This window comes from Chanos chanos, chromosome 3 (assembly GCF_902362185.1).
Source record: "Chanos chanos chromosome 3, fChaCha1.1, whole genome shotgun sequence".
Lineage (NCBI taxonomy): Eukaryota > Metazoa > Chordata > Actinopteri > Gonorynchiformes > Chanidae > Chanos > Chanos chanos.
Genome location: NC_044497.1, coordinates 23,311,286 through 23,337,582, shown reverse-complemented (window position 1 = coordinate 23,337,582; position 26,297 = coordinate 23,311,286). Strand labels below are relative to the sequence as shown.

Sequence of the window (26,297 nt, the reverse complement as noted above, 5' to 3'; positions counted from 1 at the left end):
GGTTTCTCATCACCTACTGTTCACTCTGTTCCAGCCATAGAGATATTGAGAGAGAGAGTTGTTCTCTGTCACAGTACACCTGAGACAAAGTGTGTGGCTCCCACAACTAATCAAATATTGAATGCTGTTCTCCCCCCACAAAAACCCCTAAGAAAAAATACAGAATCACCCAAACAATGTAGTGGCCAACAGAATTGAATCTTTAGTGGAAAGTGAACCTGTCTAATTGTTTTAAAGTGGACTCCCCAGACATGCATATTTTCAGCTTATCCTGTCTGGCTTTCCTTTAATGTAATGATCTGTCTGCCCGCCTCTAAGAAAGAGCAGTAATAAATTGGGTAATCACAGTTATCAGACCTGTTCAAGCGTTTTGTCAAGTCAATCAATGCAGCCTGGCACTGGGCCAGTTGTCCACTCTGAGTGACAGTGCTAATGTATTTGTGGAATCACATCCAAGAGATACGATCCCACCCCCCCCACCACCCCCCCTCCGTGCCCCTTCCCCCCTCCCTCTTTCTCTCTTTCACTCTCACTTTCACCTTCCTCCATATCTGAGCTGCATCGCTTTTATCTGCCATTAGGGACCTGTGTGTGGAACTTCAGGATTTTTTGGCTTTGAGGGAGAAAAATTCAGACCCATCCTCGAACGTTTCCATAGAAACGGATCAATAGGAGCAACGCAACAACTGATAAGAATTTCTATGAATTTGAAATGCTTTCCCTGTGGTGACTCCATTGGCTGGCAGGTTGAGCAGAATGAAAATGAGACAACGGTCCCCCCTGTCTCTGTTAACACACAACACACACCAACACTGTATTCCTCCCTGTCTCTGTTAACACACAACACACACCAACACTGTATTCCTCCCTGTCTCTGTTAACACACAACGCACACCAACACTGTATTCCTCCCTGTCTCTGTTAACACACAACGCACACCAACACTGTATTCCTCCCTGTCTCTGTTAACACACAACACACACCAACACTGTATTCCCCCCTGTCTCTGTTAACACACAACACACACCAACACTGTATTCCTCCCTGTCTCTGTTAACACACAACACACACCAACACTGTATTCCTCCCTGTCTCTGTTAACACACAACACACACCAACACTGTATTCCCCCCTGTCTCTGTTAACACACAACACACACCAACACTGTATTCCTCCCTGTCTCTGTTAACACACAACACACACCAACGCTGTATTCCTCCCTGTCTCTATTAACACACAACACACACCAACGCTGTATTCCTCCCTGTCTCTGTTAACACACAACACACACCAACGCTGTATTCCTCCCTGTCTCTGTTAACACACAACACACACCAACGCTGTATTCCTCCCTGTCTCTGTTAACACACAACACACACCAACGCTGTATTCCTCCCTGTCTCTGTTAACACACAACACACACCAACGCTGTATTCCTCCCTGTCTCTGTTAACACACAACACACACCAACGCTGTATTCCTCCCTGTCTCTGTTAACACACAACACACACCAACGCTGTATTCCTCCCTGTCTCTGTTAACACACAACACACACCAACGCTGTATTCCTCCCTGTCTCTGTTAACACACAACACACACAAACACTGTATTCCTCCACAAAAACCATACCACATCCACCCAGCAAAAACTAATACAAAATTAAAACACTCACACACACACACACACACACACAAAGAAACATCTGTTCACAATGAAACCAATGGGTAACTGGCCCTTTTCACATGTTTAATCTTCTAAACGACTTTGGATGACATGGATGTGGAAGCTCAGTTCTTCCTGATGTGGTTTTCCAGCAGGAATGGCACCATCCTCGGCACTAGCAACAGACCACACCATCGACATCCTGAGAAAAAGGGATTCACCATCTATAGCCTGGGAAAAAGGAATTCACCATCTACAGCCTAAGAAAAAGGGATTCACTAGCACATGTCCGCTTCAGATGCATTCAAGACCCCCCCAGTTACAGCCAGAGTGAAGGGACTGAGAATTCACTCAACAAATACTGACACAGTCAAAAACACATCGTCTTTTACACATACGGCATTTGGCTATACTGTATATAACTATAACTATATTACTGCAACAAATGACAATAAAGAGATATTCAGTCTATCCAGTTTACGTCTGACATTGCCAACACCAACTACCAACTCACTCTCTACTACAATCACTGTTCAGTGCAGTTTAGTCAGTGTTCAGTACAGATCAGTCAGCAATCAGTACAGTTTAGTCAGTATTCAGTTCAGTTTCGAGAGTGCTCAGTGCTGTTTAATTGGTGTTGAGTGCAGTTTAGTCAGTATTCAGTTTAGAGAGTGTTAAGTTCAGTAAAGTCAGTGCTCAGTGCAGTTTAGTCAGTGTTCAGTGCAGTATAGTCCATATTCAGTTCAGTTTAGCGAATGTTTAGTGCAGTATAGTCTGTATTCAGTTCAGTTTAGAGAATGTTCAGTGCAGTTTAGTCAGTGTTCAGTTCAGTTTAGAGAATGTTAAGTTCAGTTTAGTTGGTGTTCAGTGCAGTTTAGTCAGTGGTCAGTGGAAGGTGTTTCCAGTGTCTGGAGGGTAGCTACCAGACAATCAGAGACACTAATCATGGAGATGTTCATTAATTTACCTCACGACGTGGAGGCAGACAACAGATCATTTGTTGCACTGTGGAAACATGGCATGTGAAATCTTACATAATAGGCAGGGGAGGCAGTTTATTGTGCAGCATTCTGAAGACAACACATAGTTTTTTAAATAAAAAGCCTAATGTATCTCTGAATACTGAATCATCAGGTCCTGACACAAAAACAAGCCTCAGCTCTCAAATCACATCAGCCTCTTTTATGTGCAGTCCAGAGAGAGAGAGAGAGAGAGAGAGAGAGAGAGAGAGAGAGAGAGAGAGGCTAGAGACAGAGAGTAAAAAATAAAACAAAAAATGAAAATAAAAAATCAACAAACACAGAAGAAAGAAGTAGAAAACAGGGAAAAAAAAGAGAGAAATTTTGAATTAAGTGAGGGGTGAAATAAAATAATGAGGGGAAAAACATTAAAAATAAATAGGCGCTTTCGCACCGGAGGAACTTTTCCATAGTTCTTAGAACTGTTGGAGAAAGTACCCCCTTTTTCGCGTGTTCGCACCGCAGGAACTTAGAACGATCATAGTTCTTAGAACGCTGATTTGAGGGGCTTTTTTAGCTCCTACTTCAGGGTGGGTACTTTCGTAGCGCAATAGGAACCTTGTGATGTAGGTGTACAGCCATTGGTCCAGACGCAGGTATACAATGATTGCAACCGCCATTTTTAAAGATCCGTGCAAAATATAAAGTAGAACGTATTTCATTTAGCTTTTGATATTCATGTCTCAAAATGTCTGGAATTGTAGGAGGGGGCACATAGTTTTTATGTTTTATTTTACCGGTATTTTATATCCCCCAACAATGACCATTTTGCCACGTCCAATGTATATTTGTACATTGAAGAGGTAGCGTACACTCCGCTTCGGTAGGTGCTTGTGTGTCCGCTTGTGTGGCCGTGATCCGCATTTTAACCTAAAATAAGAACGTGTTTATCTAGCTTACGATTTTAGGGCTGCGGCGGGGAAAAGGAAAAAAAAAAAAACACGATGCCGCGAGCAAGGGTCAGGCACAAGCGCTATGCTAGCACCCGAAAAGTACTATGCCCATCAAGTCATTCACTGCTACTGCGGTGGTAAATGCATAAATGCATTGGGAAATCATTTTTTCCATTGGACTGGGTCTATCGCCATACAGTTTTATTTTCGTTAATGAGAAGGCAGTTACAGGTTATCTAATGTGCAATCAATATTTCTGTCATTCAAATTCAATAAAACTCATTGCGTATACTGTAGTCTAGTTTGTCGATTTCTTTTGCCGCAGTAATGGTTCTTTTTTTCCTTTTGGAGGTATTTAAAAGGTCTTAAAAGTCATTAAATTTGTACTTCAAAAATGTGCAGCTATCCTGGTTAGTCGTAAACAACAGCTCTTAGCTGCTATACCGTCGGCCGGCTTACGTCACTTCAGCGTTCCTACTGGCGGTGCGAAAGCAAACAGAAAAAAGGCCCTAGAACGAATGTAGTTCTAGGGTAAGCTGCACAGGGGGTAGTTCCTATCGAATTAGACCCTAGAACTGTTCGGTCCGAAAGTGCCTAATGAGAGAGAGGGAGAAAGAGAGGCCCCATCTTTTCACAGAAGAGGTGAAAAAGGAGACAAATGAAAGATGCAGTAGAATGAAAGAGAGAGGGACTGAGCAGTAAGACTGAGCAGAGAGGACGTGTGTGAGAGAGAGATAGAGAGGTAGAGATAGACAGCAAGCCCAGATTTTCAATGTGTGTAATGAGGTCAGCACAGGATGGGTAATGTTAATGAACTGGGCTGAGGGTAGAGAGGGAGAGAGAGAGTGAGAGAGAATGACAGCTGACTGTCCAGGCATCTCTCTTTCTCTCTCTCCCTATTTCCCTCCCTCTCTCTACCGGTCTCTCTCTCTTTCCCTCTCCCCCCACATACTTATGCGCACACACACACACACACACACACACACACACGCACAAAAATGTAGGAAGACAAAACATACTGCCAGCTGGATAACTACTGCAGCTCGGAGGCAAAAAAGTATGTGTGTGTATGCGAATGCCTGAGTGTGTCTATGCTTGTGTATGCATGCGTGTGTGTGTGTATGTGTGAAACCTCACTGGGAAACACACATGCAGTGTGTTTGCAGTGTGTGAGTGTGCTGCCAATTGATAAAGACAGGGGTCTTTTCTAAGAAAGCCTAAACCCACACTGCCTGTGAATGGATCTGGGGCCCAGGAGCCAAAGCCTCTGTTTCATCATCACTGAAAGAGGTCAAACAGTAAGCATCCAGGGGTCAACTCCAGGTCACACTCTGAAAGGTCACTGAATGACTCCTGCAGACTAAAGGACCCAGAGCTCTCAAATGAGCAAGAAGTGAAGTAAAGCATTCTCTCCATGACACACAAACTGGCCTGGAGGAGCAACTACACAGACACATGGCTCCAACTGACTCAGCACTACAGTAAGAGCCCTCTGCTGTCCATAATTCTGCTTTCATGTTTTTTCAGGAGACTGTTAGACTATTCCTTCCTTTGCTAAAACATTCTCCCATTTCTGATGTCCTTACAATATTTTGTGCTCACCTCCTTATTGTTAAATCCTGGTGAATGCTGTTTTAGTGAGTTAGTCAGAACTAACTAAATGATTTGCATGGAGTGGAATGGAAAGTGCTAACATTAAGATTATACGCAACTATAGATTTCAAACTCCATCAGCAGTAATGCCAGGTCTTCACCATGTCACTGGGAATGGTTTTCTGAGACGGGGAGCATGAATAAGGACAAAAAATAGGAGAAATTGGTAACTGCCATTTTCTCTAGCCAATCCCCCCACCCCCCCCCCCCCCCCCCCCCCCCCCCCATTTTCAGGAGATAATTTACAGTCAAATTGGCCACTGTTCAGTAATGCGATGAGGAGGGAAATTAGTCTGTGGTCTGACTGAGGGTAAGACAGGTGTGCTTTTTAAAGCACCTGACATTGTTTTAGAATAACTTAGACAGATAGATAGATAGATAGATAGATAGATAGATAAAGTAACCAAGTTAAGAACAAACAGGGCGAATAATGCTCTTGGACATCCTTAGAGGGTAGAATTTGAGTTTTACAGGATAGTGAAAGTTTTCCTTGTTTTTCTTCTTTTTTTTTAACGACGGAAACACTGCAATAAAGAACCCTTACATTCTACATATTTTGCATAACCATCTGACCAGCAACACATACAACTGAAAAAAGATAGTGAGGATCATTTTCAAAACATGTGGCTGAAATAATGGGAAAAGCACAGCGAGAGACCGTCACAGGCTTTGTGAATTTTAAAAAGACCAATTTGTGTTTAACAACAGTATCATTTCCCCCAGTATCATCACCGCTATGAAAATCAACATAGAGTGTTGTTCTGTGACCTTGGACACCTGAATAAAACTCTGTAATGAGGAGTGTATGCTTACCAGGAAGGATGTGTGTGCAGATAACCTAGTCCCTAATGAGTAACTCTAACTTAGCTTCACTGTCATAAGCTTAGAGCTGCCTCTTACCAGAGAATGTAATGAATCCAGTGGATGTGCTATAATGCTAGGCTGTGTAAGTGTGTATATATGAATGTGTGCTATAATGCTAGGCTGTGTAAATGTGTGTATATATGAATGTGTGCTGTAATGCTAGGCTGTGTAAATGTGTGTTTATTAATGTGTGCTGTAATGCTAAATTGTGTAAATGCAGCGGCGAACCGTCAGGGCCTTCAAGGTATTCAGAGAAGGCCCTGGAATCCTCAGACGAAAAAAAAAAAAAAATGCATCTGGTAAATTCTATAATTAAATAAAATGTAAATAAAATGAATAAATAAAATCATCTTTGTGTTGCTTAGCGTTAATATTAGGCATTACGCCAATTTGTTTATGTTGTTTTCTGTCCATGCACTGCGCATTTGAGTAGTTTTGTGTTGGGAAAATGTAACAAATCAGATATTTTCTACGGTAGTCTCTGGGGAGAATATCCTCCTTCCAGGGTATGCTATGTCCTTGATAGAATGCCCTGGCCATTAAACGCAATGAGAGCGTACATTTGGATTGACAATATGATCAACCAATCATATTTGGTTTGGTTACCAATGGGCATACTCTTTCAGATTTTCCCACAGCTCCAGGGTATTCTAGAAGACCCGCGGCTCACTCGTTCAGATAGGAGACGTAGCTTAGTACTAAGTAGCGATTGATAACCGACGTCAAAAGTGGCAACAGTTAGAGATGATATTGTCACGAATTTATTTTATGTATTTTTTACCTTACTACATCAACAGTGTGCTTTGCCAACAAGAGATGAACTTGGAAATACGACAATCTTGGCAATGTTCCCTAAATTCGGACATTGTAAAACACTTACTGTGAAAAGGCTTAACATGTACCAAAACTGCCATCAGTGATCACCAAATGTCTCTACAGTAGGCCCAGATCTGATAGGCACAGTTTGACACTGTGTAAATGTGAGTATATGAATGTGTGCTGTAATGCTAGATTGTGTAAATGTGTGTATATGAATGTGTGCTGTAATGCTAGGCTGTGTAAATGTGTGTATATATGAATGTGTGCTGTAATGCTGGATTGTGTAAATGTGTGTATATGAATGTGTGCTGTAATGCTAGGCCGTGGACATGTGTGTATATGAATGAGTGCTGAAATGCTAGGCTGTGTAAATGTGTGTATATGAATGTGTGCTGTAATGCTAGGCTGTGTAAATGTGAGTATGTGAATGTGTGCTGTAATGCTAGGCTGTGTAAGTGTGTATATATGAATGTGTGCTATAATGCTAGGCTGTGTAAATGTGTGTATATATGAATGTGTGCTGTAATGCTAGGCTGTGTAAATGTGTGTATATGAATGTGTGCTGTAATGCTAGATTGTATAAATGTGAGTATATGAATGTGTGCTGTAATGCTAGGCTGTGTAAATGTGTGTATATGAATGTGTGCTGTAATGCTAGACTGTGTAAATGTGAGTATATGAATGTGTGCTGTAATGCTAGATTGTGTAAATGTGTGTATATGAATGTGTGCTGTAATGCTAGGCTGTGTAAATGTGTGTATATGAATGAGTGCTGTAATGCTAGGCTGTGTAAATGTGTGTATATGAATGTGTGCTGTAATGCTAGACTGTGTAAATGTGAGTATATGAATGTGTGCTGTAATGCCAGATTGTGTAAATGTGTGTATATGAATGTGTGCTATAATGCTAGGCTGTGTAAATGTGTGTTTTCGTGTGAGTAGGACAGGTCTGCTGTGGAGTGGGGAATGCCCCACAGGGAACGGACGAAGCACTATACAGCGGTTGCCATGAGAGTTGACTGTTGCTAGGGACACAATCCTCCACACTAGTTTAAACAGCAGTTCCTGGCAGTGGGAATGGCAATGAAACACGTGCTGTTCTCTCCCTCTCTTCCTCTCACTCTCTCTCTCTGCAGGCTTTCTCTGTGAGTCTTTCTTTTATTCTTTCTCTCTTTCTTTTATTCTTTCTCTTTCATTGTTTTGAAAGCAGTGGATGCCTGAGCTCTGATCATTGGTGGAGTGAAGGAAGAGGAGAAAGCAGCGTATCAGGCATGGCAGACCTCACAAACCAGGGTCAGCAGGTCTCTAGGTCCTGCACTGAAGTCAAGCAGACAGGTTAGTCTGAGGCTGAGACTGTCTCTTCATGTCACTAACACATCTGACTGTCAGGGCATGGTCTGGTCTGACATTACAGACACACCTGCACAGACCATTCATGCCTGAAAAGATAAAACTAAAAAAAAACAAGGCTGTAGAGGGAAATGGAACTACTCCAGGAGAGAAGGAAAACTACAAAGGTAAACAGAGTAGGGTGAGCAGCTGTTGGCGGTGTCCTTTCATGCCAGGAGCCCTTTATGTGTGACAATCAGCCGCAGAATGCTGCTGTGCCCGCTGCCGTGCCCACTGCACTGCCTGCTCTCTCATGCCCATCACTGAAATGATGTCAGCAGTGAAGTACAGGGACATGTGCCCGACAACCCACTTAACCAGTTCAGTGGGACATTTGTCCAATTAAAGCCTGTACTGGATGGCAGAAGGTACACACCTGAACCAGTCTTTTCATGCACAGCCACGGTGCTGTCCAAACAAAATGTTGATTATCCACAGAGGCATGATGAAAAGAATCAATTAGGGTGGCAAACACACACACACAAGGACTGTGTTTCTTTGGTTGTCCACTGTATTGATGTCGAGGCAAGTTTGGATAATTTATCACAGATATGACCATCATGTTTAGTTGTAATTTCTGGGTTTTAATGAACACTCTTTGCTGTTACACAGTTAAGTATTGGACTAATGAGCATCTTTAACACTGGCATAAAATGAAGTGCTGTTCAATGGGGCAAGCCACCATAAACTCCCCTCTCACTGGCCTCTTACAGCAGACTGTCCAGGACTGCTGAATTCTCCATGCTGTGGCTGAGAGGGACTTATTCACTCCCACTGAAATTAGAGCATTTAAAAGAGAGAGAGAGAATCCCTTGGGTCCATTCTTGCTTAACATAATTGCCCTGCTCACAGACAGTCTTTTTCATCTTTGTGAAAATCTGTCCCCAAAGAGAAAAGAAACCAACTTTATGTCATCCCAGTCAAGGTGATGAAACACTCCATTAAAACAGGCACCTGTGCCTAGCAGTATGGCGCCGTGACAATGTGGAGTCCCCGGCCTGTAAACATTTTTTCTCTTTGTTTCGAGCAGGCACTCAGCAGAAACACACAACTCCAGTCAGTAGTCTTTTCTGCTGGACAGGAACAGAGCAGAGAGGACTCGACAATGAGAAGATAAAATTCAAAGTGGTAGTTTGTGGGAGAGGTGCTTTTAAGAGAGGGAGGTCATCGATTCCTATCAGTACACTCCTTTAGCCTCTCTCTCAGCCACATTTTCTGCTGAGGTGAACACCCCCTCCCCCCCACTCCCCCAGCAATCAATCATCATGCTGAGCGGTGCCACCATGGGACGGCCGCTGATTTTCTCCCTCTGAAACTGGGCAAAACACACAGATATGCTACAGGCAAAAACCTGCTCACACATGCTTGCTTACTCTGTGACCAAACAAGGCTAAGTCACAGCAGCAGAAACAGTGAGTGCTGACGGTAGCACTTATGGTTTGGTGACACACACATACACACATGCGAAAGGCTGTGAAACATGTCTGTGATGAATACAGCTTTATCAAGGCTGTGGAAATGAATGTGGCCATGACATTTCAATCCAGCAGGGAAAACTGTACATGCCATTGTACATTTTGCGCTATCTACCTAACCCCGCCATTTATCCTAAAGCAGAAACCCCAGCGAACCCCATGCTGCATCCTGTGTCCCAGTGAGTGGAATACTGTCAGAAGCAGCAGGGACAGGGAGAAAACTGCAGATGGAATGAGTGGATCGCATGGGAAAGGACACAAAGGGGGGGAGGGAGAGAGAGAGAGAGAGAGAGAGTGTGTGTGTGTGTGTTTGTGAGAGAGAAAGAGAGAGAGGAGACCACATCTGTGTGTGTGTGTGTGTGTGTGTGTGTGTGTGTATGTGAGGGGGTGGGGAGTGGAGTAGAGGTAAGTCTTTGGGAATGGTGCCAATCCAATTAAAGGCAACGGTGCAGGCCTGGTTTCAGCTCAGCTAAATTCAACAGTCTCTTCCTCACTGGTCTCTCTCTCTCTCTCTCTCTCTCTCTACTTTCCACTCCATCTCTGGAGCAAAGAGTGGGGGATGGGCCACGCTATGTGAGAAAGGATAAGACACCAGTACCAAGGTGCTCTGTCCTCAGGGCTACTGTAGGTCACCCACAGGGCATCCAGTCCTGTGAACCTATACCCCTGTCTCACTGCTTCGGCTTGAGCAACAATAGTCACCTCTCCCCAGTCAAAACCACCTGGCATAGGCTTATCAGTACACCACACTGGAACAAGCAAACATCACAGGGTTTCCTGAGGTCTCCGTACAGCCTGTGTTCTCTTACAGTCGCATGTGGGGGGGCTGCACCTTTCACCTCCATCCCACGCCAAAAAATACACGTTCCCCAACGGAGTAGTCTTAATCCCCCCCCCCCCCCGCCTCATTTTTGAGCCACAGCTGTGAACGCGTTCAGCATTGCAGGGTGCACTAACATAGCATGAAGTGCCGTGCTTCCCACACTTCCTGATATCCAAGTTAATTCCTTCTCCCTGCTCTAACCGTTACTGCGGCAACGGCAAAGGGATCCAGAGGAGCTGAGGGTGTCTGTGCAGCCCACTCCGTGAGGATATTCCTGAGTGCTGACAGAGATGTTTGTGTGTCAGAGGAGGAGAACATGCATGTATAGAGTGGGTGTGAGGATGAGACAACGGTACACAGCATTGTCTTCACCGCCTAATGCTTTTTTTAAAGTATGTGGAGAAAACAAAAGACGACATGAATTATTAAATTGCTCAAACAAGAGGATTACACAGCCTGAATGCCTCGAATGCCATTTCCTGATTAGACTTCTCAGTCAATCACAGATTAATTAATCTGCACAGGAAAATAATAACCTGATTACGGATTCATTCTTCCGCACGCAAAATAAAAACCTGGGGGAGAGGAAGAACATACACTACAGGGCATGTGATACAGACCAATATTTTTCTCTAAATTACCATTCCTCTCTCCATTCTTCTCACTCCTTTTTCTCTTTCTATCTCACTAATCTCCTTTCTTTCTGTTTTAACATCTCACATGTATGCCTTGCTAGTGAATAAAGTCTTGAATGTTGATTGAAGATAAAGGATCATTCTTGTTAACAAATGGAGGCATCCTTCTCCTCTCCCTCTTCACTTCTCCATATCTCCTCTCACTGCAGGCTCTCCTTCACGCCTGTCACTGGTTGGGGGAGGGGACAGAGAGGAAGATGACCTGCCTTGTTCCTGCTCGCCTGATAGAGGTCGAGGGGCTGGCGTTCGGTCCTGGGGGGTACAAGTGTGAGCGGTTTCCACAACAGCTGACAGGCTCCTTTTGTAACCCCTCAATTTCCTGTTGCCCTGACACTGCCCTGAAGCACAAAGGCCTCAGCACGACATTCACTGGCACCATCCCGGACGAGCCCCCAATTATGTTACGGCCGGTCACCAGCTCGTAGCATAAAGGGGGAGACATAACCGATAATAGGTCTAAATCTAGGGTTTTTTTTATTATCCAAAACATATAGACAAAGAATTAAGAAAGCGAGTTGAGGAAGCGAAGCGGGAACACCATCACACTGTGCTGGGATGGACCGGTATCCTCTAGAACACCCATGCACGTCTCGCCGGAATGGTGCCAGGAGGGTCTACAAATAGGCTCATCCCACAGGTTTTAGGTGCCCCAAGTCTGCTAATCAACAGGCTAGAAAATACCAAAACCAAACAAACAAAAACATAATCGCCACCAGAAGGGGTAGTCAGTGCTGCCTAGCTGCTATTATTTAGGCAGCCACCAGGACTGGGGAACATAACACAGCCCCAAACTAGACTCCACAAAACACAACACAGCCCCAAACCAGACTTCACATCACACTAAATACAACACAGCCCCCAACCAGACTCCACAAAACTCAACACAGCCCCCAAACCAGACTCCACAAAACTCAACACAGCCCAAAACCAGACTCCACATTCAACATAGCCCCAAACCAGACTTCACATCACACAAAACACAACACAGCCCCAAACCAGACTTCACATCACACAAAACTCAACACAGCCCCAAACCAGACTCCACAAAACTCAACACAGCCCCAAACCAGACTTCACATCACACAAAATACAACACAGCCCAAAACCAGACTTCACACAACTCAACACAGCCCAAACCAGACTCCACAAAACTCAATGCAGCCCCAAACCAGACTTCACATCACACAAAATGCAACATAGCCCCAAACCAGACTCGACAAATTCAACACAGCCCCAAACCAGACTTCAAAAAACACAACACAGCTCCAAAAAACTGCACACAGTCAGCTGGCATGGTGGAATCAGTGGAGTTTATCTAACCTCCCCTTTATTTCCAAGATCCTAGAAAGGGCTGTAGCACAGCAGTTATGCTCATACTTACATTAGAATAACATCCATGAACTGTATCAGTCAGGATTTAGGCCTCATCACAGCACAGAGACAGCACTGGTTAAAGTTGCAAATGACCTCTTACTGGCCTCTGATCAAGGTTGTGTCTCCTTGCTTGTGCTACTTGACCTCAGTGCAGCCTTTGACACCATTGATCATACCATTCTCCTTGATAGACTAGAAAATGTTGTTGGAGTTAAGGGAACGGCCCTCTTATGGCTTAGGTCCTACTTAACTGATCGTTATCAGTTTGTTGATGTAAATGGTGAGTCCTCTGCACATACTGAGGTAAAGTTCGGAGTCCCGCAAGGTTCTGTTTTAGGCCCACTGCTTTTCTCTTTATATATGCTACCTCTAGGTAATGTTATTCGTAAACACGGTATTAGCCTCCACTGCTATGCTGATGACACACAGTTGTATGTCTCAGCGAAGCCAGACGAGAGACACCAACTTAACAAAATTGAGGAATGTCTAAAGGATATTAGGCACTGGATGCTTATGAATTTCCTCTCACTCAACACTGAAAAAACAGAAGTACTTGTACTAGGATCACATGCAGCTAGGAGTAAGCTTTCCGACCACATAGTTACTCTGGATGGCCTTTCTCTTTCATCAGGTGTGGCAGTAAAAGATCTTGGTGTAATTATTGACTCCAGTCTTTCATTTGAAGCTCATGTAGATAATATTACCAGGATAGCCTTCTTTCATCTTAGAAATATTAACAAGATAAGAAATGCATTGTCATTTCAAGATGCTGAAAAATTGGTTCATGCTTTCATTACCTCTAGATTAGACTACTGTAATGCCTTACTGTCTGGATGCTCTATTAGGTGTATAAATAAGCTACAGTTAGTTCAGAATGCAGCGGCCAGAGTTCTTACTAGAACCAAAAAATATGATCACATCACCCCTATCTTATCCACACTGCACTGGCTCCCAGTCAAATCTCGTATTGATTATAAAATCTTACTATTAACATATAGAGCATTAAATGGTCTTGCGCCACAGTACCTGCGCGAACTCCTGGTCTTTTATGATCCACCACGCCTACTTAGATCAAAAGGTGCAGGCTATTTGTTGGTACCTCGAGTTATGATGGCTACAGCAGGGGGCAGAGCCTTCTCTTACAGAGCCCCACAGTTATGGAATAGCCTCCCAATTAATGTTCGAGACTCAGACACAGTCTCTATGTTTAAGTCAAGGCTGAAAACTTATCTGTTTAGCCAAGCCTTTTGCTAATAGCTCTTTACTAGGCAAAGGAGCAGATCTGGAGGGTTCTCGGGCATAGATTGTTTGGTGAACTGGGATGTTTGGATGCTGTCGCCCCCCCACTTTAACATGTTCACTCAGGTTTGTTGACTGTGGAGTGGGTGGCCGCCTTGTGTCCCAGAGTGCCATCATGTCCATATTACCTTCTAGCTCTCCCTTTAGCTATGCTGTACTAGTTAGTCTTGCTGGAGTCCCTGCCTGCACTCGGCACACGATGTATATTTACCTTAACCATTATGTGGAAATGAACATCTAACAATGTGCCTCTCTCTCTCGCTCTCTCTCTCTCTCTCTCGCTCTCTCTCCCTCTCTCTCTCTCCCTCTCTCTCTCTCTCTCTCTCTCTCTCTCTCTCTCTCTCTCTCTCTCTGTCTCTCTCTCTCTCTCTCTCTCTCTCTGTCGAGCCACACATGCTACTCCTGAGACACCAGTGATCCTGACTCCTCCCGCCCTCTGGACTGACCCATCCTGGTGTTATCATCTTCCATCCCCCGTCAGCCTCCTGTCTACATCGCCATCCCCTTTGTTCATGCCCCAATTTACTTTCAGCTGTAACTGCCCACGTGGTCGGCACCTATTGCACACCTGTCTGACTAAGGAGGGGTCTCCTCTCTCTGTGGTCCTCCTCAAGATTTCTCCCATTTTCCCATTTCCCTCTTGGGTTTTTGGGGAGTTTTTTCTTGCCCGCCATGAGGATTAAGTCAGGGGGTGCCGTCATATTTTGATTTGACTGTTATGGCCTGTAAAGCCCTTTGAGACTGTAAACAGTGATATTGGGCTCTAAATAAACTTGAACTTGAACTTGAACTTGAGTTTTATCATTAATTGAATCTTTAGGCACTCTTTTTTTCTGAGAGTGGCTTAGAGGAAACAGAGGCAACACAGTAACTTGAGGCTTGTATGTTCCAAGACCAACAGCTCCCGACTCAGGCATGTAAGTCATCAGTTACATTGAAAGCTGATCTGGATAAGAGTGCTACAATTGTGCAAATAAGTGAAAATGAATTGGACAATTTTTGGTCCTAAAACATTCTCCTAAAAACAAAACTTTATATGTATTTTCCCTTGGGGATGTGTCGGTGAATGGAAGCTAATGGTCCTCTTGATAATTTTCATGTACCTGTTGTCATTTGTATGTTAATGAATCTGGCTGCTAAGGCGATTTAATTTCCCTTCGGGGATTAATAAAGTCATCTATCTAACTATCTATCTATCTATCTAAAACCAAAATTCTGCTTCATGGTGGTCATGGTTACTGTGGGTTACCAAAGGCAGAATCCCACTTGTCTAGACTGGTATCTCTGAGCATACTCCCAAAAATATTTCATTAGATTCAAACAATCACAATGACCCAGGCCTTCTGATAAGGCTGTGGCTCACACTCTGACTATGGCCTCTAGCTGAGTGAGTTGTTAAGCTACTTGCCTTAGTTCCTGAACGCTGACGGAGGGCAGCCGCTCAATCAAACTACCTATCAGAAAACAGCTCCACACTGCACGCCCTCTCCCACTCCTTCTTTTGCGCAATGTGTCATAATTAGCTGACCGATACCCCTTTTGCCCTCAGCAGGAACCTGGTGGCGAGCGTGAAGTCTTTCTCCCTCTCTCCCTGGCTAGTGCTGAAAGGGTGCCTATTAAATTTAATGGGCCAGTGAAGGTTAGTCAGCAGCGTCTCTCCGCGTCTCTGTGCAGGCTGCCTATTACAGTCTGTGCTGGGAGAGAGGCGCTCTGGCATGTCGGGACGGATAGCATTAAATATGCAGGAGAAAGGAGAAAAGTTTTTACTCTCCACCACCTTCCGTACTGTGTTTTTGTTTATTTTATTTTTTTTTTTTTAAACGAGCTTGGCAGAGTAGCTCAGCGAGAGAGAAAGAGGGAGACTGCTCTCCAAACAGAATTCAAAATACAAGAATAGTCAGACCACCCGCTTTCCACATCTATAGCTCATCTTACCTTTTTCAGACGTCCAGTCTTGGTCCCTACGAAGGCCACGCAGTAGCCGTTGTAGATGTAAGAGGTCACTGAGGTCATGCGATCCCTGCTCTCTGTGTAGATCATGTGACCGGTCACCAGCTCAGAGCCACCAAGGGGCTGGTTGATGTCAAGGCCACAGAAGGAGTCATCTATGGGCACCGGCTGTCAGGAGAACAGAGAGAGAGACAATTACGCTGAGTGTCTCAGAGAACAGTCTCATTCCTTCAGTCTGATCTTGTACTGTCATGCTGGGGGAAGGGAGCAGCTGATCCTAAATCAGTTATTAAGGGAACAGAGACAAAGACATGAGGGTAGGTAGATATTTGCCATTCTGTTCAGTAGGAGACACACTGCTCTGCTTCACTGAACTCATACCTTCCACTGTCTACATCATTTCACTGTACTGGGACAATACATCACAAACAACAGACACAGTGCTGGGCACACACACATGCTTGCATGCATACACACACACACACGTTCATACACTCAGCAGCGAAACAGACATCTTCTCTATACTATCTCTCTCTCTACTCAGACTGACACATGTAAACAATTCCTGACAATCCCTGACCTCATATGTACAACTTTTTACACAGATTCCTCTCTCTTCCTTTATATACATACACACACACACATGCACGTAAATAAAGGCCATAACATTTACAGCGTAGTGGGAGGGTGTATAAGTCACTTTTCATGTCAGTGCGCGCCATGGCCTGACATTAGTTCAGACCCAGAGAGGACCAGCACATAAAGGTGGCCCAAAGAGACCATTCGGCCTTCTGTGCTCAGGTCAGCAGGAACTGTGACTGAATACTCAGAATCGCTCACCATCTACACCCCACAAGCCTGCAGAGTCACCATCTACACCCCGCAAGCCTGTAGAGTCACCATCTACACCCCACAAGCCTGCAGAGTCACCATCTACACCCCACAAGCCTGTAGAGTCACCATCTACACCCCGCAAGCCTGTAGAGTCACCATCTACACCCCACAAGCCTGCAGAGTCACCATCTACACCCCACAAGCCTGCAGAGTCACCATCTACACCCCACAAGCCTGCAGAGTCACCATCTACACCCCACAAGCCTGTAGAGTCACCATCTACACCCCACAAGCCTGTAGAGTCACCATCTACACCCCGCAAGCCTGCAGAGTCACCATCTACACCCCGCAAGCCTGCAGAGTCACCATCTACACCCCGCAAGCCTGTAGAGTCACCATCTACACCCCGCAAGCCTGTAGAGTCACCATCTACACCCCACAAGCCTGCAGAGTCACCATCTACACCCCACAAGCCTGCAGAGTCACCATCTACACCCCACAAGCCTGCAGAGTCACCATCTACACCCCACAAGCCTGCAGAGTCACCATCTACACCCCACAAGCCTGCAGAGTCACCATCTACACCCCACAAGCCTGCAGAGTCACCATCTACACCCCACAAGCCTGTAGAGTCACCATCTACACCCCACAAGCCTGCAGAGTCACCATCTACACCCCACAAGCCTGCAGAGTCACCATCTACACCCCACAAGCCTGCAGAGTCACCATCTACACCCCACAAGCCTGTAGAGTCACCATCTACACCCCACAAGCCTGTAGAGTCACCATCTACACCCCACAAGCCTGCAGAGTCACCATCTACACCCCACAAGCCTGTAGAGTCACCATCTACACCCCACAAGCCTGCAGAGTCACCATCTACACCCCACAAGCCTGTAGTCACCGTCCTACAGGCCACCACTGTAAAAGAAAAATTTTACAACCACTTTGCCATTCACAAGCCCAGGGCGGGCAGTAAGACCAGGTTAGAAAGAGCATGCGCTTAACTGACTATTCTCGCTAAAACCACACACACACACACACAGACACACACATACAAGATCTTTTTATGTCATTTCCTTTCCATCTATCATTCCTTAAAATAGCCTGGTTTATCTAAGGAGTGCTAAGGGACCACAGGAGACGCTACCTGGGAGCTGTATTTCAGCATTGTTTACGCTGTCAAAAACAGCCAGACTGAAATGATTTAACAATGTTTACATATGTGCACAGTGTCTTTGGGGCTAGATGATGATGTGTGACAAAGTGTGTGTATGTGACTGTATTTGAAGTGCATTAGGAGATTTTTCTGGAATCAGTTTTGCAGATTTGGAAAATGTGCACTGGTGAGCGGCAGATGTTTGCCAGGCACCGAAAATGCAATTTGGCCCTTTAGGCTGTAATTAGAGCCATGTCGTTAAAGTGACAGGCAGTGTTCTCATCTGAATCTAAATGGGCCAGGACTTTAAAGTTCCTTCCTGATCTGTTATGGCCCTGCATGTGTGTGTACTGGTACTGGCCAATGATGATTACATGTGCGTGTTGTGGTACTGGTCAGTGGTGATTATGACACGTATGTGTTGTGGTTCTGGTCAGTGGTGATTATGACACGTATGTGTTGTGGTTCTGGTCAGTGGTGATTATTACATGTGTGTGTTGTGATACTGGTCAGTGGTGATTATGACACGTATGTGTTGTGGTTCTGGTCAGTGGTGATTATTACATGTGTGTGTCGTGATACTGGTCAGTGGTGATTATTACACGTATGTGTTGTGGTTCTGGTCAGTGGTGATTATTACATGTGTGTGTTGTGATACTGGTCAGTGGTGATTATGACTCGTATGTGTTGTGATACTGGTCAGTGGTGATTATTACATGTGTGTGTTGTGATACTGGTCAGTGGTGATTATGACTCGTATGTGTTGTGGTTCTGGCCAGTGGTGATTATTACATGTGTGTGTTGTGATACTGGTCAGTGGTGATTATTACATGTGTGTGCTGTGGTTCTGATCAGTGATGATTATTACTTGTGTGTGTGTGTGTGTTGTGGTACTGGTCAGTGGTGATCATAATGTGTGTGTGTTGTGATTCTTGTCAGTGGTGATTATGACACATGTGTGTGTGTTGTGATACTCGTCAGTGATGATTATGACACGAGTGTGTTGTGGCACTGGTCAGTGGTGATTATGACGTGTGTGCACTGGTACTGGTCAGTGGTCATTATGACGTGTGTGTTGTAGCACTGGGCAGTGGTGATTATGACGTGTGTGTGTTGTGGTACTGGTCAGTGGAGATTATGCTACTTGAGTGTGTTGTGGTTCTGGTCAGTGGTGATTATGATGTGCGTGTTGTGGTACTGGTCAGTGGTGATTATGACGTGTGTATGTGTGTGTGTGTGTGCGTTCTGCTTCTGGTCAGAGCTGGCATGGCTCTATGTATCTAATGTGACTTTAAAAGAGAAATTAAACATGTATATATGAAACCTCTGTGAATTTTATAATGCACTCTGACGAAGTCCACCGCATGTTCTGTTTCCTCTGAACATCTAACTGAAATGTATGTGTGTATCTATTTATATATAGTAGTTTTTGCTAACTTAGGAGCATATTTTATAGAAAGCACATGAAGCATAAGTGCTTTTTATAAAATAAAAGACATTATTGTTGTTGGTAAAACTAGAAGTGTAAAAGTGTTGTTGGTTGTATTGTCATTCTTTACTTTTCTTATAATGGATGTCAGTGTGTGTGTGTGTGTGTGTGAGAGAGAGAGAGAGAGAGAGAGAGAGAGAGAGAGAGAGAGAGAGAGAGTGAGTATGTATGTGTCTGTCTGTGAGTGTGTGTTACTCTATGCACTATCTGCGATGGCTATTTGAAGTGCTTGATTAGCTATTCACAAACATGGTTCTTCTGGCACAGAGCCCGAGCCTGTTTCCATGGCTGGCGTTTTGGACAGAGGATGTGGACAAAGGGTCCAGATCATTTCCTAAAAGGGCGTCTTGATCAATAGAGCGTCTTCTTCAGATCGGTGTGTATACATGACACTGCAGTAAGCGAGGCTGGCCAAGAGAAGAGACACCACCTGCATACCTGAAAACTATCAGACTTTCACACAGAGGCAAAGAGAGTGTCTGGAGAGTCAATGGGTCTAGCCAGCAGACAGCTGAAGACCTGATAAATCTTTGATTTGGACATTGCAGCTACGCAAATTCTCTGAGCTGCATTTTTCAGCACTCTTTTTGGAGCAGGCCTGAGAGAGAGAGAGAGAGAGAGAGTGAGAGAGAGAGAGAGAGAGAGAGAGAGGGAGAGAGAGAGAGAGAGAGAGAGAGAGAGAGAGAGAGAGGGGGGACTGATGGATCCTCATCTGGATTAATATAAAACAGTGAGGGTAAACCTACCCAGGAAATGAAACAAAAACAATCCTGTCTGGGTGTAGTGTGTTGGCACTAAATTTAAGGTAAAAAGTGTTTATTTTGTGTTTCCAAGGGGATTTCAAAGGGTCATATTTCATTTTTAAAATATTTCCATGCTCCTGCTGGCCTCTAAGAAGGGAAAAATAAAAGAGAAAAAATGAACAGAGAAGGGACAAAAAAATGAAAAGGGAGAAAAAAAACCTGAGGAAGAAGGTACAGGACAGACATGAAAGCCCTGTTGTTGCGTTTGATTTGTGAAATCTGTCTAAAAACAAAGATTTCTCTGTTAATCGTTATAGCACTACCTACAGAATCTGTAAAAGAGTAAAGATTTATTGAGCACTGACAGAGCTAAGCCTTTTCACAGTCAAGGCTCCTGTGACATGTTTCTATGAATGGCACAGAGAGATTAAGACACATGAACATATATGAAGTGTTTTTAATGAGGCCTTCAACAATCGGGAGGGGGGGGGGGAGGGGGGCTGTAAACCTGTGACCTCACAAGTCCCCCTCTCAGACGCTAGAGTCTATTGGGACAAGGGGCCCTAATCTCTCTCACTTGGGGGAACACAGAGACCCCCTGCGCTCTCTCAGCAGTGCAAGCAGGACCACCTTCCACACTCTCAGCCCTCCCTCTCACAGTAATGTCTATGTATAACTGACAATCACCTCTGACACGCCGCTAACGGTGAATTTACTGATACTAATAAAGTAGGTCAACAGCATGCCCTGGGGAGGATTAACACAAAGGCAACGTTTCAACCCTCAGCTCAAACAGTATCTCATCAGTCTAGTCTCTCACTGGCCTTCACACTGCATACACACACACACACACACAACCATGCAAAGGAACGCAATCATGAACGCAATCATAGATAAGAAAACACAGACACATACATAATATTACCACATAGTCAATTCACATTAGCAATTAAAGAAAAAAGACACAGAGGAGTGTGTTCTCCAGGGACTGTGTTAAAATAAAGAAATAACCAAGATCTACGATAACAAGACTCTACAAGACTGTGCACATACTGTACATGGCCTTGTGCTGATGTGCTCTGTGGGAAGAGCAATTTTCTGCCCCCCATTCTGTCTCTCTTTCTCTCTGTCTCTGTGTCTCTGTCCCTCTCTCTCAAACACATACGTATAGAATCAGCAACACACACAAACACACATACATTTTCCCTCTAAAACTTCTTTGCTCCATCTCTCTAGCTCTCTTTATCTCTCTTCCGTCTAGGCAGGAGACGGCTGTTTATTTGTATTGCACTGGAGAAGAACATTATCACTTTGATGGTTGCCAAGGAAAATAAATCCCTGCTCATTTGTGAATGTCTCGTTGAGATAGACTTTAACGTTTCCCGAGCAGAGCTGAGAAACCAATTAACCATAATTACAATTGGTGGAAATAGTCCGTCAAAGGAAAGTCTAAACCATTTGGAAGCTGATAGCTGATAGCAGATAGCATCTGGATTCTCACTCACTCACTTATTTATTTATTCATTTAGGTACCCAAGCTCCTTATAATTTGCAGGTGTTGTGGTCACTGGTGAACATTAACACATGGATGTTATTCTACTTCATGAGGGTGAAAAGCAAATGTCTGCACTGTTAATGAACCAAAGTATCGTCGAAGGATCATAACAAATCACACACAACAAACTCATCGCTAGGGATGAGCGTGAAAGATCAGTGAAGTCAAGCACTCAAAACAGTACTGCAGTTTGATCTCCAGTTGTTCCTTTTTTTATGTGTGTGTGTGTGTGTGTGTGTAACGCATAATTTTTTAATTGGTTTTATTTACAGTACTGTGGCACACCCTTAGGGTGGGGATGGGAAGAAAGAGAATTAACTAGCATGGCAGCATTGGCTAAATGTGACAACATCATGTGTAAGTATTGTTTGGAAATTGATGAACAACTTATTATGTTATTTATGTTGCTTGCTTTAACTGATGGGAATGATATTGTGATGATAATGGTTGTGTGCTAACAACTGCCACTAACCCACTGCTGGTGTCCGCATGTCTTCTTTATTGTTAATGTTACGCACTCTGAAAATAGAACTGTTCTATTCCGCAAGACTAATCAGTTCAATCAGTTGAATTACGACATTAATTCTCTACTCTAAGAAAACATGCAAAAATTTCCAACCATACCATTGGGCCTCATTCACCAACCGTTCTTATGAAGAAATTTCTTCTTAAAACCCACTTACGCAGTTTTCACAAAGATTCTGACATTCACCAATGCTTTGTTATTTGAGATCTGTTCAAAAGGTAAGAACAGAATCTACACACTCTCAAGAGCACACTTGCGCACATTTGAGTGCCAACATGCTTGTGCAAAATAACTGTTTATTGCGTTTTCTTCAATTCTACAGTTGTATAATATTATAGGATTTAAATTACAATAATATTTGTATCATTTCTGATATTTTTTAATAATTATTTTCATTATTTTACAAAGGATTATGGTCTTCTAAAACAGATAAACACTACACTAACGCTTCATGTAACACTCCAGAATGTAGTGCATATTTATTCATACTTTTGTACAATGAACAAAAAGAGTAATATGAGAATATAACAGCTGATGGAGACTGTGATAAGTGAGCAGTAGTTTTATACACACTACTTATGGGTTATCCCATCTGAAACCAAACAGGTTGTAAAGCAGGTGTGTGAGAATCAGTCAGTTTTACTTTTACATATGGATAAATATTAAAATACCTGGACAGAGCAGACACAGCCATTGTAGCCTTCGCTCCTGTCTGCTACTGTACACGCATTGCATTGAACCATTAAAGCGGGATCAGAGGTGATGGCTCAAGCTACTTGTTGGCTGTTTGAAAAGAACTCAGCATTACGAGAGATAACGTCTAACTGTGAGAAATAAAGTCGGAATTCCGAGAAATAAAGCTGCAATTAAGCAAACTTTTTTTTAATGTGGCAGAAATGGGCTTCCACAGATTTCTGTGTGTGCACACGGCCCTGCAGTCTCATGCCCTTTTATGGGGATTGGTGAAGCACTTACCTATGCTAATTAGGAACAACTGGCACACACTTTCAATTTACAAGGACAATGGGATTCATCATTAGAAGAACAAAAGTGCGAACAGTTTTGCGGTTTAAGAACATGTCATGAATTTGAGGTAGACTTTTTCTCAGGACCTCTCTCAAGAACAAATTGAACAAAAACTTAGGAAGATATTGGTGAATGAGGCCCATTGTTTTTTTTCTTTTTTCCTCTTTTTTTTCCATTATTTTTCATAGGAGTTACGGTGTTTGTATGTATGGAATGAGGATAGCAGCACAAAAGAGCAAGCAACACGGGCACCGAGAAATTTCACATAAGACCGTATTTGAACTGAGGTGGTACACGGAGTATAGTTCTATAGGGTATAGAATATAGTGTTAGACTGTCATGAGTTGAGAATGATACTTATCTGGATCAGTATATACCAGTCTTGAGAGTGAGACTTATCTGGAACAGTATATACCAATGTAGAGAGTGAGACTTATCTGGAACAGTATATACCAATGTAGGGAGAGAGACTTATCTGGAACAGTATATACCAATTACTATACATCAGCTATTACATAATGCATCGTAACAATTATGTGAATTTCTATTTATTATTAGCCATCAAACCACTCTGACCGCTTTGGTGCATTGGACGTCCTTCCCCAGTAACCAGTTGAGCTCCAGGTTGCCCTCGCCTTGGTAGCAGGACTGCAGGCGCTCTTTGATCCGAGAGTTAATGTCCCGGATGGTGAAGACACAGAGGGCAGAGTCATCTGGAGGCCGATGGTACTGTTTCTGACCCTTAGAGAAGACGGTGAAGAGCACGTCATCCTGGGCGCTGATGTTGAGAGAGGCAGCGAGCACACGACCAGGCTTGGCCAGGTAAGCAGCCTGCAGCAATTGGTACTCCACCCCGTTACGAATGCAGCCCACGGGCAGAGACACGTAGGAGTGAAACTTGTGATCGTCTTTGCAGAGGCGCACAATTCTGGAGGTGTAGAAGAGGTCAGTGGAGGAGCCGCTTGAAGACATGCTGTTCTCAGGTGTCTCGGGTTGCACAGTGAGGAAATAGACAAAATTACCACTGGCAAAGCCGTAGATGTAATAGATGTCGAAGTGGGAGACAAGGGCCAGGGTGTCTGAGGGGATCTTGATGAGCGAGGACACAAAGTCAGTGTGCATCTCATAGTCCAGCATAGCCGAGGACTCTGGGTCGCGGGGCAGTTTGCGGCTCGAGATGGTCGGGAAGTAATCTTGCTTGCCGTCCACGGCAGTGCCGATGAAGAGTGTCCCATCGCCGCCTTTGGAGGGCACGATGACTCCGTACATTGTGCCCGTCTGGTTGACACTGGAGAGGTAATGTTCCTTCTTGTGTGAGGGTTCAACCAGGATAAACAGGTCATCCAGCCTGAGCAGCTTGCAGACGCCCTGGTAGAGGCTCCCACAGGCCAGCAGCCGGTTCTGTGAGTAGTCGATCAGCAGCAGTTTGTTGACGTTGTTGGTGGCGACCAAGGGTTCTGAGCAGGGCTGGACTATAAGGGGCGGGTAACAAGCCTTGTTGTCATCCTCTGGGCCAGTGTCATGTGACACAAGGAGTGTGAGGTTGCTGGAAAGCTTATAGACACGGTTGACAGCACCGATGTAAAGTGCCCCTGTCGTCTGGTGGACTGTCAGATGGTTAAAGGACCAATCTCGCCGCTCAGGATGAAAACTTGTAAAGGTCTGAGTACTGCAAACTGCAGCAACAAGAAACAGCACTAATAACCAGCAGCTCCAGACAATACAGATGGGACTGCGTGTGAAAGTGCTCTGTGGATCCCGTTGGCCAGCCATACTTCAAAGGACCCACACAGTGAGGGAAGACAGAAAGGAAGAGTGTAAAGGAGTATCAGAAGGGGAACGTTCCTCTCTGTATTCTAAAGGTAAAGTCTTTGTTTGTCTCCTTCTCCCCAGTTACATGTTTCTGAGAGCTGAAAGAGAGAGAGAGAGAGAGAGAGAGAGAGAGAGAGAGAGAAAAGAATTAGCATCAGAGCATCCTGATTCACATTTCAGAGAAAAGGAAGCAGATAAAGCGAGTGGAAAAAAGCAACTCATTCAGAAAATGCCTGCTGGTCCTATTCGAGCTGAGTTCCCCTTCATGGAGAGCTATAGGAGAAGGGCATGGAATCTGATGGAGACAATCGCAGGAAAGCATTATCGTCACATTCCAAAGGAGTTACCGGACAGGCTGACACAATGCAGGAAGGCAAGCCACGTTGTGGCAACGGAAATTAGCATGACCTGGGTCTCTCTGCTTACTAAGACAGGGGTTTCTAAGAGCTGCCGCAGCTTCTCAGCAGGAGCAGACAAATAGTTTTTCCCATAATACCATCAGAGTCTGGCAGATCCGAAATCAGTCGCCTTATTTTTACTGGATATTAATCACATTCCAAAACACAGCAAAACCACTCCAAAGCCACGCATCAAACATCTACAATGACTCACACCAAGAGTAAAACAAAGCTTTAACAGAAGTGTTGAGAAATAACTGAGATGAGAAAACCTATAAATATTAAAAAAAAAACCTGACTGGCTCTGGTTACCACGGCTGTGTTGTGGGGAAAAGTTTGAAGGCCTGTTTCCTTGTCAGTTCTTTATCCTACCGTGCACATATTTAGCCTCATCAACTTTGTCAACCCACCTGTAAAAATTTACAACAAGCAAATATGTGATCCTGTAGCTTCTGCTGGCAGAGGAGGAGCAAAGAGCTGTCTCTCTTACAGAATAAATAAAAAAAGGGGGGGGGCATTCCTCCAAGCTTTATCCTGGGGAGTTAATTAACTCATCCACTGCTCATGGGGACTCCTGGAACAAACTGTGAACAAATTGGATGCCAGATCCCTGCACCCCTCTTTTTTACTCTCAGCTCTTTAAATGAGAACAATTTAGCAGGATCTGAATCTATTAATTATGTCTTTCATTTTTGCTCCTGTTTTTTTTATTCTCTTTCTTCATCACTTCGACCCAATCAAATCCAGGAGGGTTTAATCACTGCCGTCAGGGCAATCATTCCTAAATGAATCAGGCCACATTAGAGATGCAGGTCCCACTGTCCAACTGCATCCACCACAT

The 26,297-nt window shown here is 44.1% G+C and overlaps 1 protein-coding gene across 1 annotated transcript in view; it reads right to left on the bottom strand.

Moving 5' to 3' along the window:
• Positions 1-25,019, bottom strand: part of plxna2 (plexin A2) — a 181,864-nt gene extending 156,845 nt beyond the window's left edge. The window contains exons 1-2 of the mRNA XM_030769868.1: positions 23,823-25,019; positions 15,900-16,082 (exon numbers count right to left, since the gene is read on the bottom strand). Of these exons, the coding sequence (XP_030625728.1) occupies positions 15,900-16,082; positions 23,823-25,019 (1,380 nt within the window). The remainder of the gene's footprint in view (positions 1-15,899; positions 16,083-23,822) is intronic.
• Between the last annotated feature and the right edge of the window lie 1,278 nt (positions 25,020-26,297).